Genomic DNA, 14,338 nt, shown 5'->3' with positions numbered 1-14,338 from the left:
CCACATCTCCTTTGCAAGCATTGCCCTCCTCCTTCTGACTCCAACTTGTCTGTATGAGACAGAGAGGTTCCTTTTATATGGGGTCCATGAGTACTTCTGCTGCTATAGTATTGCCTACCAAAAGCACTTCTATATTAAACGGAAGTCGCATGAAGTAGGAGCCTTATTTTCCTGTATTGTCACCTGGAAGCACCCCAACAAGGCTGCCAATCCACAGTACAAGTCCCTGTGGGTGTCCAAACTGGGATCCAGTCAGATGAGTGCCACCACCTCTCATTTTGGGGAATTAACTGTTCATATAATCCAGTTGTCCCTTGTCCATCCATTATTTGTTCCTCCCGACTGGCATAGAAATGGAGGCCTCCACCTGGTTGGGTTGCACATCCATTCTTGCATTCCTTTTACTATGGCCTTCAAACCAAGTAGAAAATTATCCTCGACCCCAGTTGGTATGCCAGTCCACCCACTCTGGCACTTACACCATGTTTAGCTTAATTTTGTTTGTTTTTTTTTTTCATTTTATCCTTTTTTTAATTACCTTTGTTCTGCATTGACATAATAACAAATAACAAACAACAGACAAAGGTACAAATGACACTGCATTCAAAAAGAGTAACTAGTTCATTGGTGTAAACATTAGCTAGCAATGGATTAACTATTCAAGTCAATTTAAAATAAGCAGCAGAATAGAATCTAAACAGGTCACATAAACAAAACCTATTGACATTCACATATACAGTAAAACATTCAAATACAGTACTTGCTAGCGTTTCATACAAATTAACAGACCATGCTGTGCATTTCCTGAATGATACAATAAAGATACAAAATAACAAGAAGAAAAGCCTGGAGCTACAAGGATGCCCAGGTCCAATGTGAGAAAGCTCTGTTCTGACTCATTTCATGGGCTCAACTCAGATCAACTAAAGTGATATCATAGTAACTGCGTCTCCTCTATATTGTCTAATTACCTAACGAAAAACCACGCACTATTGCTCTTTTCACTATTTTAATGTGCTTATAAAATTTTAATTTTTGAGCTTTTTAAAGACATGTTTTTCTATTTCAGTGCCACAGTTGCTATATATGATCTGTCACACCTCTTCTTCTTCTTTCGGCTGCTCCCGTAAGGGGTTGCCACAGCGGATCATCTTCTTCCATATCTTTCATTCCTCTGCATCTTGTTTTGTTACACCCATCACCTGCATGTCCTCTCTCACCACATCCATAAACCTTTTCTTAGGCCTTCCTCTTTTTCTCTTGCCTCACAGCTCTATCCTTAGCATCCTTCTCCCAATATACTGTCAAATGATCTGTCAAACCTGCACCTTTAATATTATGTGATGAAGCTAGACACTTAAATTGAGATCATTCTTGGTTACATTTATAGTGTACAAAGAAATTTACACAAACAACATTCAGCTTGGAGCTTTTCATAGCAGCGTTAGGCCACAAGAGACATTCTGTTGTCACCATGCTGTGTAGTAATAATGAATAAGAAGCTTATTTCCGCATTTTGAACATCTTTTTTATTACCTATTGACCTTGTACTCTTCATGAGCCAGAGTAACATAACTTTCCTTTATATGCCATACTCTATTCACAGTTTTCCTTCTGTAGGTGAGAATAAGGGGGGCAACATTATAACTACTGTATGGAGTATGTGCATCAGTGTTGGGGTCAGCATTGCAGCATCTGTTGGGGTACCACACAGATGCACAGTATTTGATAATGGCCTATAACTGCCCAAAAATAGACAGGGTGGGCACAGCAAGGGAAATGCAAGTGGCAGTGATCTTTAAAAGATGAATGAGAGAGGCAAACAGACGTGTGCTTTGCTATACTGGAGAAATAAGGATGGGTGTCATAACAGAAAAAGCAAGGTGAAATTCAAAGGTCGCTAGACAGCATGAAATGAACAGCCTCAACACACACAAAAAGGTTTGGGGCAACCACCCATATATTGTCTCTGGCTGCAAAAGGGTTTTGAAATAGCACTCATGTGCATTGTTTTGAGTCCTGAACTGAACTGATGGGATGTTGAAATGATGGTGACTTTAAATGCCAAAACCAGAAGTGACCTTGTCCGTGGCCGGAACCGGAAGTGGCGTCGTTCGCGGTGCCAGAACCAGATGTGACACCATCGATGGTGCGTCTGGTAGGTTTTCCCGTATCTGGCCAGCAGAGATAACAGAAGTAGGATTAGTGCACCCTGCCACCCCCTGCCTTGGCAGGTAATTACCTTGACTTGGTCCACTCAGCTTCTTCCTATTCACACATGTGTGACAACAGCAAAGTCAAGAACCTAAACTATATGTAAATTTCTTTGCTCAGGAAGCTACTTTTCTCTCACGGATGAGTCTTACCTTTTTTTAATTAATAAAGTTCCGAAGATTTCTGTACGTGAATCTCATCTTGATGATAACCATGATGTTACATATTGCACTGTAGAAAGCATCCACTTGTAAACTGCATATTGTCACCGCTACCATTACTCTGATTGACCGAGTAGGAGAGGTAATATTTAGGTAACGCACTTTAGAATAACGTAAGCTCTTATCAGTTTACTACAACAATGCAACTCAATTCCCTTAAGGTGTCTTCTCCAAAGCAGCGAATGAAGAGACACAAAAATGCACTACTTTTCTTCTTTGGCTTTGTTTTTTTAGGATTTTCTAATTGTTACTTTTATTTATTGTAAATGTTTAGTAGTTTAATGTGGATGGCAAAAACAATTTTGAAATAAATGTAGAATAACATTCAAATTGTAACACAAGGAATGGAAAATGGTTGATTTTTCAAATTGTATTGAAAACAGATAGATAGATAGATAGATAGATAGATAGATAGATAGATAGATAGATAGATAGATAGATAGATAGATAGATAGATAGATAGATAGATAGTGAAGAAGGAGAGCTGTGCTGTCTTGTCAGTGTTCTGCTACTTCCATTTACCAAAAACCAAGGTTCTGCAACTTCCCTAAATGGTCCTTAGTGCTAACCAGGGCCGTCTTACCAGCATTATAGGCCCCCTGGGCAAAGTAGTGTACTGGGGTCCCATACATAGGCATCAGAAAAATTGCAGGCCCCTTTGCTCCTGGGGCCCCCAGCCAGTGCCCATACGTTAAGATGGCCCTGACACCAGCTTCACGGCTGTACTGTTTTACAGGCAGAATCACATTTTGTTATATTTAGCACTTTAAAATTCAGATAGCTTCTTATTGTTATGAAAACGTATACATTGAAGCAGTTCATATTGCTCATGAGATTGAATGCAGTTTAATATTGCTTTTTAAAAAGTTTTTAACCAAATGATAAAAAGTGGTTGTGTTTTTACCTTTCTTGTTGCATTTCCAGGCCTGTTTGTTGTGAAATTTTGCAGGGAATTGTGTGACCCAAATGCATCTTTGTACCTTCTGAAAGTAGCATGTATAGCATTTTGCACGCACTTGCATACTAAACACGTTTACCTTGTTGAAAATGAAAACCTGCCAACAACAATGTCCTGCTAATTGGAGTTAATATGCACTTTGCTAGCTGAAGAGACTGCATGTGAGTAGCTGAAGTTAATCTATGAAAAAATGTTAACATGAAACAAAAAAAAGAAAAATCTTTCATTTTTGTGCACAGGCCAGACAAAGAAAAAGGGCCTCTGGCACTCACCAGGACAGAAGAAAAAGAAAGGTAGGGGCAAAGAGCTGGTAGAAATTCAGTAGGAGTTTAATGTGATTAAACTAAAACTTCAGAACACTTGTGTTGAGTAAATGTGCTTTTGTGCTGAACATCTTACTACCCACTAAGAAAACTTTGATATTAAAAATTTTCAATAAAATACCTGAGGAAAAAGGAGACAATAATATTCATGATGGATTCATGGTGCCACATATTGTCTGCCATTCTAAAGAGCTGTGGGTAAAAATAGTAAAATACAGTGAAGTCAGGTGAAGAATATTGTAAGAAATGTCCATGACTGCAAACCACCGCATCATCTGCAGTAGGCAACAGAAGGCCACTTAAGCTGGCAGTGATTTCTGCTGTGGCTGTTAGTGCTTGTATTTTCTACCCAGAAACCTTTGAGTGGTGCCAGTCATCTTTGTAACATAGCTGGTAACCAGTATTTCAATCCATTTGTATCCCTATAGAGTACTATAAGTAGCCTTTCATTGTAAATGTTTCCTTGCTAACTTCAGAAATGAAATAAATGCAAATTTCATAAATTTATAAAAAAGAGACTACATGTTTGAGATTCTTGTTTCTTAAAAGACACCTTTACACTTTCAGTGGGCAAGTCTATCAGAAACTAAAAGGTTATAATGAAATCATATAGATTTGTTTAAAAAAAGAGAAAAATGTACAGTGTTTATTCATAGTTTCTAAGATATCCTGAAACCATAGCAACAGCTAAATATAGAGAAACATCCTATAGTCTCTATATGAACATATTTTCAAAGTTTGACTTTCTGTGTTCTGCATTCAGTAGGTTATTGCAGAATAGGGGCTTTAAGGTCTTTCTATAGTGTATCTCTTAGTTTCTTATTGCTGTGTAACATAAAGCCTTTGTGAAGTTCTTGTGATACAGTAGTAGATGCACTATAGGTGGCCCTAGTCCAGTGTCACTGGTCCTTTAAAAGTCTTGTTAAGACCCAACAAAGTGTCCTTCAGGTCTGTTACATACCAGAAACTTGCATCTGGCCTGGTCAGAGGAATTGCATAAAATGTTTAGACTGTGCTGAAACCCTTGATAGAATAAGCTAAATAGAAAAGTATTGGATGGATGAACTTTGGTTTGTTACTGATGATTACCATCATGATTGACAGTGCATTTTGTGGACACAATGAGCTATAATAAACATGCTCCATTGAAGAAATCGTAAAATATTTAAGGATGGCCACAGAGCTAGAGCTAGAACTCTGAAGAATGTACAATATCCAATACCCTGGGATCCAAACCTCCACATCTTTTTGCCATAAAAATGTGAACAACTTTAATGAATGATCACTTCCTGTGGGAAGGAAGCCTAAAGTTAACAAACTACTTTTACAATCAGGTTAGACACCTTCACAAATGATTAATAAAACAATTATATACAGTAAATGTGGCAAACTACAAATCCAGACTGATTCCATTTCAGATTCAGATTCAAATTCAACCTATCATTGTTCCAATACTGTAAGGCAATTGTTGCACCTTGTATAAAAAAGACCATCCTGACCTCCTTTTGTTTTGCAGTGTTATCTACAGATTTTCGCAAAACTCAATGTTTTGTAGCTGAGCTAAATTAAAGCACTCATATTTGCAATCATGTCATTAACAATCTCTTATAGTGAAGTCCACCTATATTTACATTTATATATTTAATTTTTCATTCTTTTTCTTAATTAACTTACTCCAGTATGTGGTCACTGGGGGCCAGGGTATGCCTAGTATCTATCAGATGGCAGAAGTTATGTCTGCCCACCACAAGAAACACTTGCCTTTGTGGTACAGTAACCTAACTGGGAAGTGTAAACTACTTAAAAAACATCCATGAAAATACAAGGAGAAGCATGCAGGCTGTAATCCAGGGGTGGGCAAAGTCATTCCTGGAGGGCCGCAGTGGCCGCGGGTTTTGTTCCAACCCAGTTGCTTAATTAGAAAACAATCCTTGCCAATAATTACATTACATGGCTTGTCAGTGCTTTAACTCTGCTATGTCAAGTCATTCTCATATCCTAGATTTTTTTCCATTCTAAAGATAATATCCAAATACTTTGAAGTGTAAAACGGATGGGTAATTCTCAGTCCTTCACTTTTTTCTCTTCTCTTTCCTTCCAAGTATTTAATTAATAATAATAATAATAATTCTTTGCATTAATATAGCCAAATAGTGCACGATAAATACACACAGGTGTAAAGGGTAACAAGCAAAATGGATAACTGCTGGTTTCTTTTGTCATTTGCATCTTATTGCTAATAAGGAGCAATTAAAAACAGAGAATGCAGCTGTTTAAGACTTAAATAAGCAATAAGGGTTCAAAATCTTAATGAGGGAGATAACTAAAATGAAGTAGAAGGGTTTCTAGAGCAATAAGTGCTTCTTATTAAGCAATTGGGTTGGAACAAAAACCTGCAGCCACTGCAGCCCTCCAGGAATGACTTTGCCCACCCCTGCTCTAAACAGTCTAGGCTACAACCTGGATTTGAACCCAGGACTGTAGGGATGTGACACAGCAATGTGCCACCTTCCACTCATATATGTTAACCTTAATGAATATCCTTAGCACCACTGCATTTAGGTTTATGTACTTAATATTATTTTTTGCAGGATTGGTCCATATTTTTGCACTTCCCCTAACAAATAAATTCAAAATAAGGAGTATCCAACTCCAGTCCTGGTGGGCCACAATGGCTGCTGGATTTCATTCTAACCTTCTTAATTATTGAGCCGTTTTTGCTGCTGATTAACTTGTTTTGCCTTAGTTTTAATTGACGTGACTCAGCCCCCTTACTTGTTTCTTTTTCCTTAATGAGCAGCCAAACAATAATGAGACACAAAACAAGCCATCACATGACCAGCTAACCTGAAAATAAAGAAAGGTGAAGGTGTCAGTCAAGTTGGTCTGCTCAGGTCACCAAAACATCTTGATGGTGGTCTTAGAAAAAAACAGTCTGCTGTGACAGAACGAGAGCAGCAACAAGTCCATCCATCCATACATTATCCAACCCGCTATATTGTAACTACAGGGTCACGGGGGTCTGCTGGAGTCAATCCCAGCCCACCGCAGGGCGCGCCCACACACACACACACAAACACCCACCCACACACCAAGCACACACTAGGGACAATCTAGAATTGCCAATGCACCTAACCTGTATGTCTTTGGACTGTGGGAGGAAACTGGAGTACCCGGAGGAAACCCACGCAGACACGGGGAGAACAAGCAACAAGTCATGATATTCAATTACAGCTTTACTTAACAGCAAGAACTGGCTACTAATTAAGAAACTGGTTGGAGTGAAATGGGCTAGAGCTTGACGTTCCAGTTTAGATGATCATCAATTGGCTCGTTTCACATCTCATTTCTGTTTGGCTACCATTTAATGAAGAAGTGAATCAATTCCGAGAGCTGAATTCTTAAAAACAGGGCTGTTAAAATGAAGGGAAAAGGAGTTAATTAGCAGTGAAAACTGATTGCTGATTAGGAAAAGGGTTAGAATGAAAACCTGCAGCCACTGCAGCACTCCAGGACCAGAGTTGGACACCCCTGTTCTAAATATTAAAAAAGTCTGAATTAGTGTAAGCCGTCTTTGAGGTATTCACAAGAAATGTAATGATTTACTTCATGAGGTCGAAGTACTGTACATAATAAACAAGAATAATCATTTCACATATTTGAAATATTTATGTGTGCACTTCAGTATAAATGTACTCAGTTGTAATAGACATTAAAATTTTCACTCTCTTACAGAGGCCCATAGAGGGTTAGATTCTTAACAAAGGATCAAACATTAAAAATAACATCAGATTTTCAATCACCAGCCTTAAAATATCCTAAAACGTTACCCCATATGCTTATGTTTGCATATTGTCATTTCTAACTTTCTGGGTGTAGCTCTTAGGGGGCTAAGTACCAATAGTAAAGAATGAAATATCAAAAAAAAATTAGCATATTCGATATCAGCAACCTCAAAATAGCATAAAATGACACTCCACATGCCTATATGACCAATCCCAGTTTTTTCAAAGTTTTGTGAAAAAGAATAACTTTGACCCCTTGTATACCTTTAGAGAGTGAGCCACTGGGGTCAGCTGATATGACATGCACAACTTCGAATCCTTCTGATCATTTTTACAGGTTTACTCTTTAGCATAAGGTTGCAATTTCTTGCACAAACTATGGTTCAAAAATGGCCTAAAAACAAGCATTTTTTGGGGTCTAGTGGGCCAAAAATAGGGAGGAAACAGCTTGAAATCTCTACATATATAAAATCCAACGTCTGTCTGTATGTCTGTCCGATTTTCATGAGAGAACTACTTAACGGATTTAAATCAGGTTTTTTTCTATAATTTGCATGAATAGTCTGGTTGATTTTGCGACTTTTCTCATCATGCTAAGAATCATAGTTCGCTTGCAGGAGTGATATATTCTCGCTATTCTGAGACACAAGCTGTGGGCCGAGGGGAGGGGGAAGCGTGACGTCAGGAGTGGGGAGCCGGGCAGAGCCCTCCTCACTGTCCTGTTTCACTACTACATGGGCGGAGCTGCGGGGGATGGCTAATATTACATGAAAGACTCAGTAGTACTACAAGATATGTAGAGAAGAAAGACTACCAAGATTCAAAGACTGCAATATGCTATGAGAAAGAGTGAAGGAGATTAAACCTTTTAGTTAAAGCAAACAGATGTTAAGAAGTGACTGGATTGAAGTGTTCAGAATTATGAAGGGAATTGGTATGGTGGACCAGGGGAGGGTAAAGTGTGATGTCAGGAGTGGGGAGCCAGGCGGGGCCCTCCTCACTCAAGCGCCAGCCTCCGTTTGAATCGGTCTACCTTTGGCCACGTTTTGGAGCGTACCTTGCCTCCGCTTAGCTAGCGATACTTGTTTGTTTATTGATTTTTAAAGTTTGTCCTGTTTCACTACTATGTGAGTGGAGCCACAGGGGATGGCTAGTCTTGTATAACTAGACATCAAGATAAGTTGAATAACATATCAAATGTGGGGTTTTCTTGCACCGGGGTGTCAGGAGGCACCGGACAAAAATCACTGAAGTGATTTCAAATTGTTCATAAGCAATTCTTATGAACACAATAATTAGAGCACTAAACCTGCAAGCTAAGAATCTGTTCACTTATTCATTTCTTAACATGTATCCAATTTTCAGTAATCATCATTAAAAAAGACAATACAGTAATCCCTCCTCCATCGCGGGGGTTGCGTTCCAGAGCCACCCGCGAAATAAGAAAATCCGCGAAGTAGAAACCATATGTTTATATGGTTATTTTTATATTGTCATGCTTGGGTCACAGATTTGCGCAGAAGCACAGGAGGTTGTAGAGAGACAGGAACGTTATTCAAACACTGCAAACAAACATTTGTCTCTTTTTCAAAAGTTTAAACTGTGCTCCATGACAAGACAGAGATGACAGTTCTGTCTCACAATTAAAAGAATGCAAACATATCTTCCTCTTCAAAGGACTGCGCGTCAGGAGCAGATCATGTCACAGAGATAGAGAAAAGCAAACAAATCAATAGGGCTGTTTGCTTTTAAGTATGCGAAGCACCGCGGCACAAAGCTGTTGAAGGCGGCAGCTCACACCCCCTCCGTCAGGAGCAGGGAGAGAGAGAGAGAGAGAGACAGAGTTTGTTTTTCAAACAAAAATCAATACGTGCCCTTTGAGCTTTTAAGTATGCGAAGCACCGTGCAGCATGTCCTTCAGAAAGCAGCTGCACACAGAAGGTAGCAACGTCCCTATCGTCTAGGTGTGTGAACAGCCCCCCTGCTCACACCCCCCTACGTCAGCGCAAGAGAGAGAGAGAGAGAAAGTAAGTTGGGTAGCTTCTCAGTCATCTGCCAATAGCGTCCCTTGTATGAAATCAACTGGGCAAACCAACTAAGGAAGCATGTACCAGAAATTAAAAGACCCATTGTCCGCAGAAACCCGCGAAGCAGCGAAAAATCCGCGATATATATTTAAATATGCTTACATATAAAATCCGCGATGGAGTGAAGCCGCGAAAGGCGAAGCGCGATATAGCGAGGGATCACTGTATAGGAATCTTGGCTGCATACGCTGGGATCTGTATCAGTCTCAAAACAAAGAACTCCTCCGTATGCATGGTAAAGAAGGCTGTTGTGTACTACAAAGGCACCACAGTCACTTCTGACTTCTTTCATGTTTGGGAGGACAGTTAGCTAAGAGGGGAGTTATGAGTGAAATGGGAAGGGCAGGCTCATCGGAGACAGACTGTGAGAAGGTGAAGATAGCTACTACAGTACATATTGTATGCAACTTGACAGTATTCTTCTTTAGTACAATAGCAGAAATGGTAGCTAAATAACCCATCAGCCACCTGAGTTCAATTCCTGCCACTGTCAACACCTCAGGGAGGAAAAGTCACAGTTTGAGTGACTCCCAGACAAAGACAAAAACCATTGTGAAGCATTTTGTCAAAATTATTTTCTTTATTTGTTTTCTATGGGATGATGGTAATTCTAGGTACAATATCCATTTCCCTGTTATCCACCCATCCATTTTCAAAATTCATTTACTCCAAAGTCAGGATCACCAGTAGCAAACCCTATTCCATTTACCACATATTCATTTATATGCTGCATTTGTGAAATAGACAGGAGAATATTTGAGTCTGCTCCCCAGTAACTGTACTAAGATGAGAGTGCAGAGTTCTGTCTCCCTTCTGGTAGATACTTTTATAGAGGCTGACACTCTTGTTTTTTGATCATACAACAGATTTTTGAATAGTTTGCCCATAGATTGTCTAGCTCTTAACCAATTCTGATGAATGGGGATTTGATACGTATCACAGAAGCATTGCACACAAGAAAGATGCCAACCCTGGATGATTGGCAGGCCATACCAGGGCTCACCTACTCTCACATGGGGTTGGTTTAGAGTTCCCAGTTTACGTATCATGCATGTCTATGAGAAGTGGGAGAAAAGCTGGAGAAAGCTAAGGAAAATGAACATAGATGTAGAAAGAATAAGCACATTCCCAACAGTGACTGTTCAAACCCAGGACTATGAAGTTATGAAGCAATTGGATTTCAGTATGGTGTTTAATTCATTACTTTTGAATTTTTTTCTGAAACCACTGACCAGAAAACCGGGTCAAAGGGAACAACATCATGGAGAAAGCTAGTCCATCATGGGGCACTTTCACATGTGTCCACATACTAGGCCAGTTTAAAATCACCAATCAACCTAACATTCACATATATTTAGAATGAAAGAGGAATCTGTTGCAAAAACTAGGAGAATATGCAGAGCTGTAGTCACTATATCAAAGACTGGAAAAATTGTGTAGAATATTTAAAATGTGTTGGTTTTCACAAAGAGTTAATGATTAGAAATGGCTTTCAAGCAAAAATGTGCAGGAATGTTCTCAAGAGGGGAACCATTCAGTCTATCAAGTTTGATTGGTTAGCTCCCTATAATTCATTTAGACACTTGCTAAGAAGAAAAACAGAAACATAAGATTACAATCACAAGGAGATAAAGTCCCAGATTCACAGCTTGTAATGTGTATGAACAGAAAGACAAGGAGAACTTTAAGGAAATTTGAATGTGACAGTTACATTTGTCATTTTGAGGGTTTACTAAGCCTGGACACAGCCACAGGGAGCTAGAGCCTGAATCCATACATGAATCACGCCAGTCCATACATAAAGTGTTGAACAGTAATGATGAAGTTAATAAAATTTTTATTACACAACTGTAAGCAAGCAAATTAGAAGTGGATATTAGAATCTGTAGACCTCTTCATTTTGTGATCACCAAGGGGTTGCAGGAAAAGCAAACCTCTCCCGGAAGTAATAAGTACAAGCCACAAATAAGCCCTTGACCTGACTAAATTTCAGAATGATCTGTCATTTTGAGGTGTGATTCACCACTCATGATGTTGACAGTTTAAGCAGATGGCAGCAGTTAAGTGTCATTTTTAGTTTATGCACATGCATTATTGTACTAATACATTTTTAATGAAATGTCAGAAACCACTGACTAAATCATCTTAATTCAGAAATTCCAACCATGATCTTGGAAAAAGATGCTACACTTTGTATTAGTTGCCTAAAAGTAAAATGCTTGATTTTTATGAATTGGAAGGCTTTATATAGTCCCTGAATTTTTGCTGGACTAACACAGCAGTGGACAGATAAAATTATACAAAGAAGAGAAGTCTACATCTACACTTAAAGATGCCCTTCTGAAGCAGCATGAGGGGCTGAAGTAGAAGGGATACAAAAAAAAACCCTGTCGCTTAGAAGAGAAGTAGAAATCAAGTGTCCAATACGACATTCAAAAAAGAAAAAAAAAAAAACACTTAAATGATAGGGCTCCACTCTTTATTCTTCTCGAACTGCAGTGAAGTCTTACTTTCTGAAATTGCACTTCCAGCTGATGTGAAACAAATGGCAAGGATTTCTGAAACAATTACACATGAGCTCACAGTGCTTAATGCTGGAGGAGCAGCATGCAAATTGAGACATTCTTTAGAAAAGTGAAAAAGTGATTGTGGAGAGCAACTGACAGAATTACATAATATGAACTGAATAGATTTTTTTTTTCTGTAGAAATGATTCATGGGGATTTATGTTTTATGGGAAAAAGGCAACAGTGGGCTATAGCACTGGCAGTAATCCATAGTATTATTTATTTATAGTTTGTGTGGGACTTTTTAGTTAAGGGCTTTAAGCTAGGCTGTAAAGATTTTAACCTGTAATATTTTTTGATGCTGCTTTATAAATAAAATTATACAACTATATAAAAACAATATTGGCAATAAAATACAAAACAAGTGAATACACACCAGATTGTACCATTTTGTAACCTATTTAATCCAGTCCAGCGGCATATGGAGTTATAGACCATCCTAAAAGCATTAGGCGCTTAATGCAGGAAGCAGCCCTGAACATGGCAGCAGTCCATTACAGAGTTCATCGGAGCATAGACACACACTTGCACAAGGCTTCTTTGGAATCGCCAATGAACTCCATGTACATGTCATTTGGGAGGAAAACTGAAGTATCTGAAGAGCCCAAACATGGAGTGAACATGTGCACTGCAAACAGGTAACAGAGTGAATCCAGGATTTTGGATGAGTAGCACAACACCTATAACTGCGCTCTAATCAGAAGTCTCCTCAGTTCTCCTCAAATTATGCATTTCACCTTGAATATTTAAAAGATATGTATAAAATAAGCATATAACAAGGAATTTTGTTGTGTTTATTTAGAATATACTTAATTGTTGTTATGACTTGAAAGAAGATTGGGTTATATTTTAGAAGCCATTCATAAAGGAATCTGGACAATTCTTAAAGGTTCACAAACTTTTCCATTTAACTGACCTTTCTGCTTCATGCAGTGGAATTACATTGCTATATTCCTTTCTCCTATCAATCCGTTGTCTTCTTTCTAACCCAGTGAGCCTGAGGCCATGCTAATAATACCAGAATCAAACCCCAGCAGAGCTCTGGTCCATTGTAGGGCATGCTCCCACATGCTCGTAAATATGAGCACAAGACACTTTACAAACAAGAGAAGCATCTTTAATCTATCAGGTTTATTTGGCCAGAAAATAGCTAAGTTATTCAAATGCACTCTTTAGAAAAGTTCTGAAAAGTTGTCATGGTTTCCACTTCAACAACCTACTCTAGATACCGATGACCCATCATGTGAAGAAGTACTTCCTGGTTTCTGTCTTAAAAGCAACCCCCTGCCCCAAACTGGCCTAAATTAGATTTTCCATGCACCCACCTGGACACAGAAGAAACACCCATATGAGCACAGAGAGAACATAACAAACTCCATACAGACAGTGTGGTTTGAGGCAGCACTGCTAATCAAGCACCATCATGACATCTACATACCCATTTTCCTTCCTAATAATTGTACTTCGTTTTATTGCATACTGCCATTACACTGCTAAATTGCAGAATAGCAAAACTTTATTTTTTTTAAGAGAAACAATAAGAAATGAATAGAGAAAAAAATAATTGATTCTATTTTTTTACGTTTAGATAATTATTTTCCCATTCTGTGAGTCATCTCCAATTATAAATAGAGTACCCAGCCTGGTAGTTAACTTAGTTTTAAATGACAAATCAGAGCAGTGCCATTTGTTGTTCAGGAGTGAAACTGTAACCTGGATGGAAAGGCACTTTTATTCATTTATGCTCTACAATATTTCTTTAAAGTTACTGTTAAGATATTGATGCTTTGAACCAGAACACCACCTTTCATATGAATGAAACAGCAACAGAAGAATGAAATACAATGCAAATACAGTATGTGTAAAATTGCTGATGCTGCTATTCCACATTGTTGTGCCAATTTAGCAGGTACTGTATGTATTTATAGATGATGAGAGAACTGCAGGTACTAATATTAGATATATGCAGTGCCCTGAGTGCAGAAGCACGACTCTTTGCAGGAAAATAGACCATTATCAAGAAAATGAGTTACCATGTACACATGAATGTATTTTACTGTGTAAAGTTCCCTATCTTGAATGGATAATAAACTAAAACACCTACCTATAAAGCAAAGAAATTATGAACATTTACTGAATATTTAAAAGGAAAATAATGGTGTGACTCTAAGGAAAACAAACAC

General features: G+C 38.5%; 1 protein-coding gene across 16 annotated transcripts in view; it reads left to right on the top strand.

Moving 5' to 3' along the window:
- dmd (dystrophin) overlaps positions 1-14,338 on the top strand; it is a 2,688,357-nt gene that overhangs the window by 2,424,476 nt on the left and 249,543 nt on the right. For 11 of the 16 annotated variants that reach the window (XM_051926236.1, XM_051926244.1, XM_051926242.1 and 8 more), the window contains one exon: positions 3,633-3,686. The exons of the other annotated variants lie outside the window; for them this stretch is intronic. In XM_051926236.1, coding sequence (XP_051782196.1) covers positions 3,633-3,686 — 54 coding nt within the window. The remainder of the gene's footprint in view (positions 1-3,632; positions 3,687-14,338) is intronic. 16 annotated transcript variants of the gene reach the window in all.

The sequence above is a fragment of the Erpetoichthys calabaricus genome, chromosome 4, assembly GCF_900747795.2.
Source record: "Erpetoichthys calabaricus chromosome 4, fErpCal1.3, whole genome shotgun sequence".
In the NCBI taxonomy this organism is placed as follows: domain Eukaryota; kingdom Metazoa; phylum Chordata; class Cladistia; order Polypteriformes; family Polypteridae; genus Erpetoichthys; species Erpetoichthys calabaricus.
This window is presented reverse-complemented; position numbering and strand designations above follow the sequence as displayed.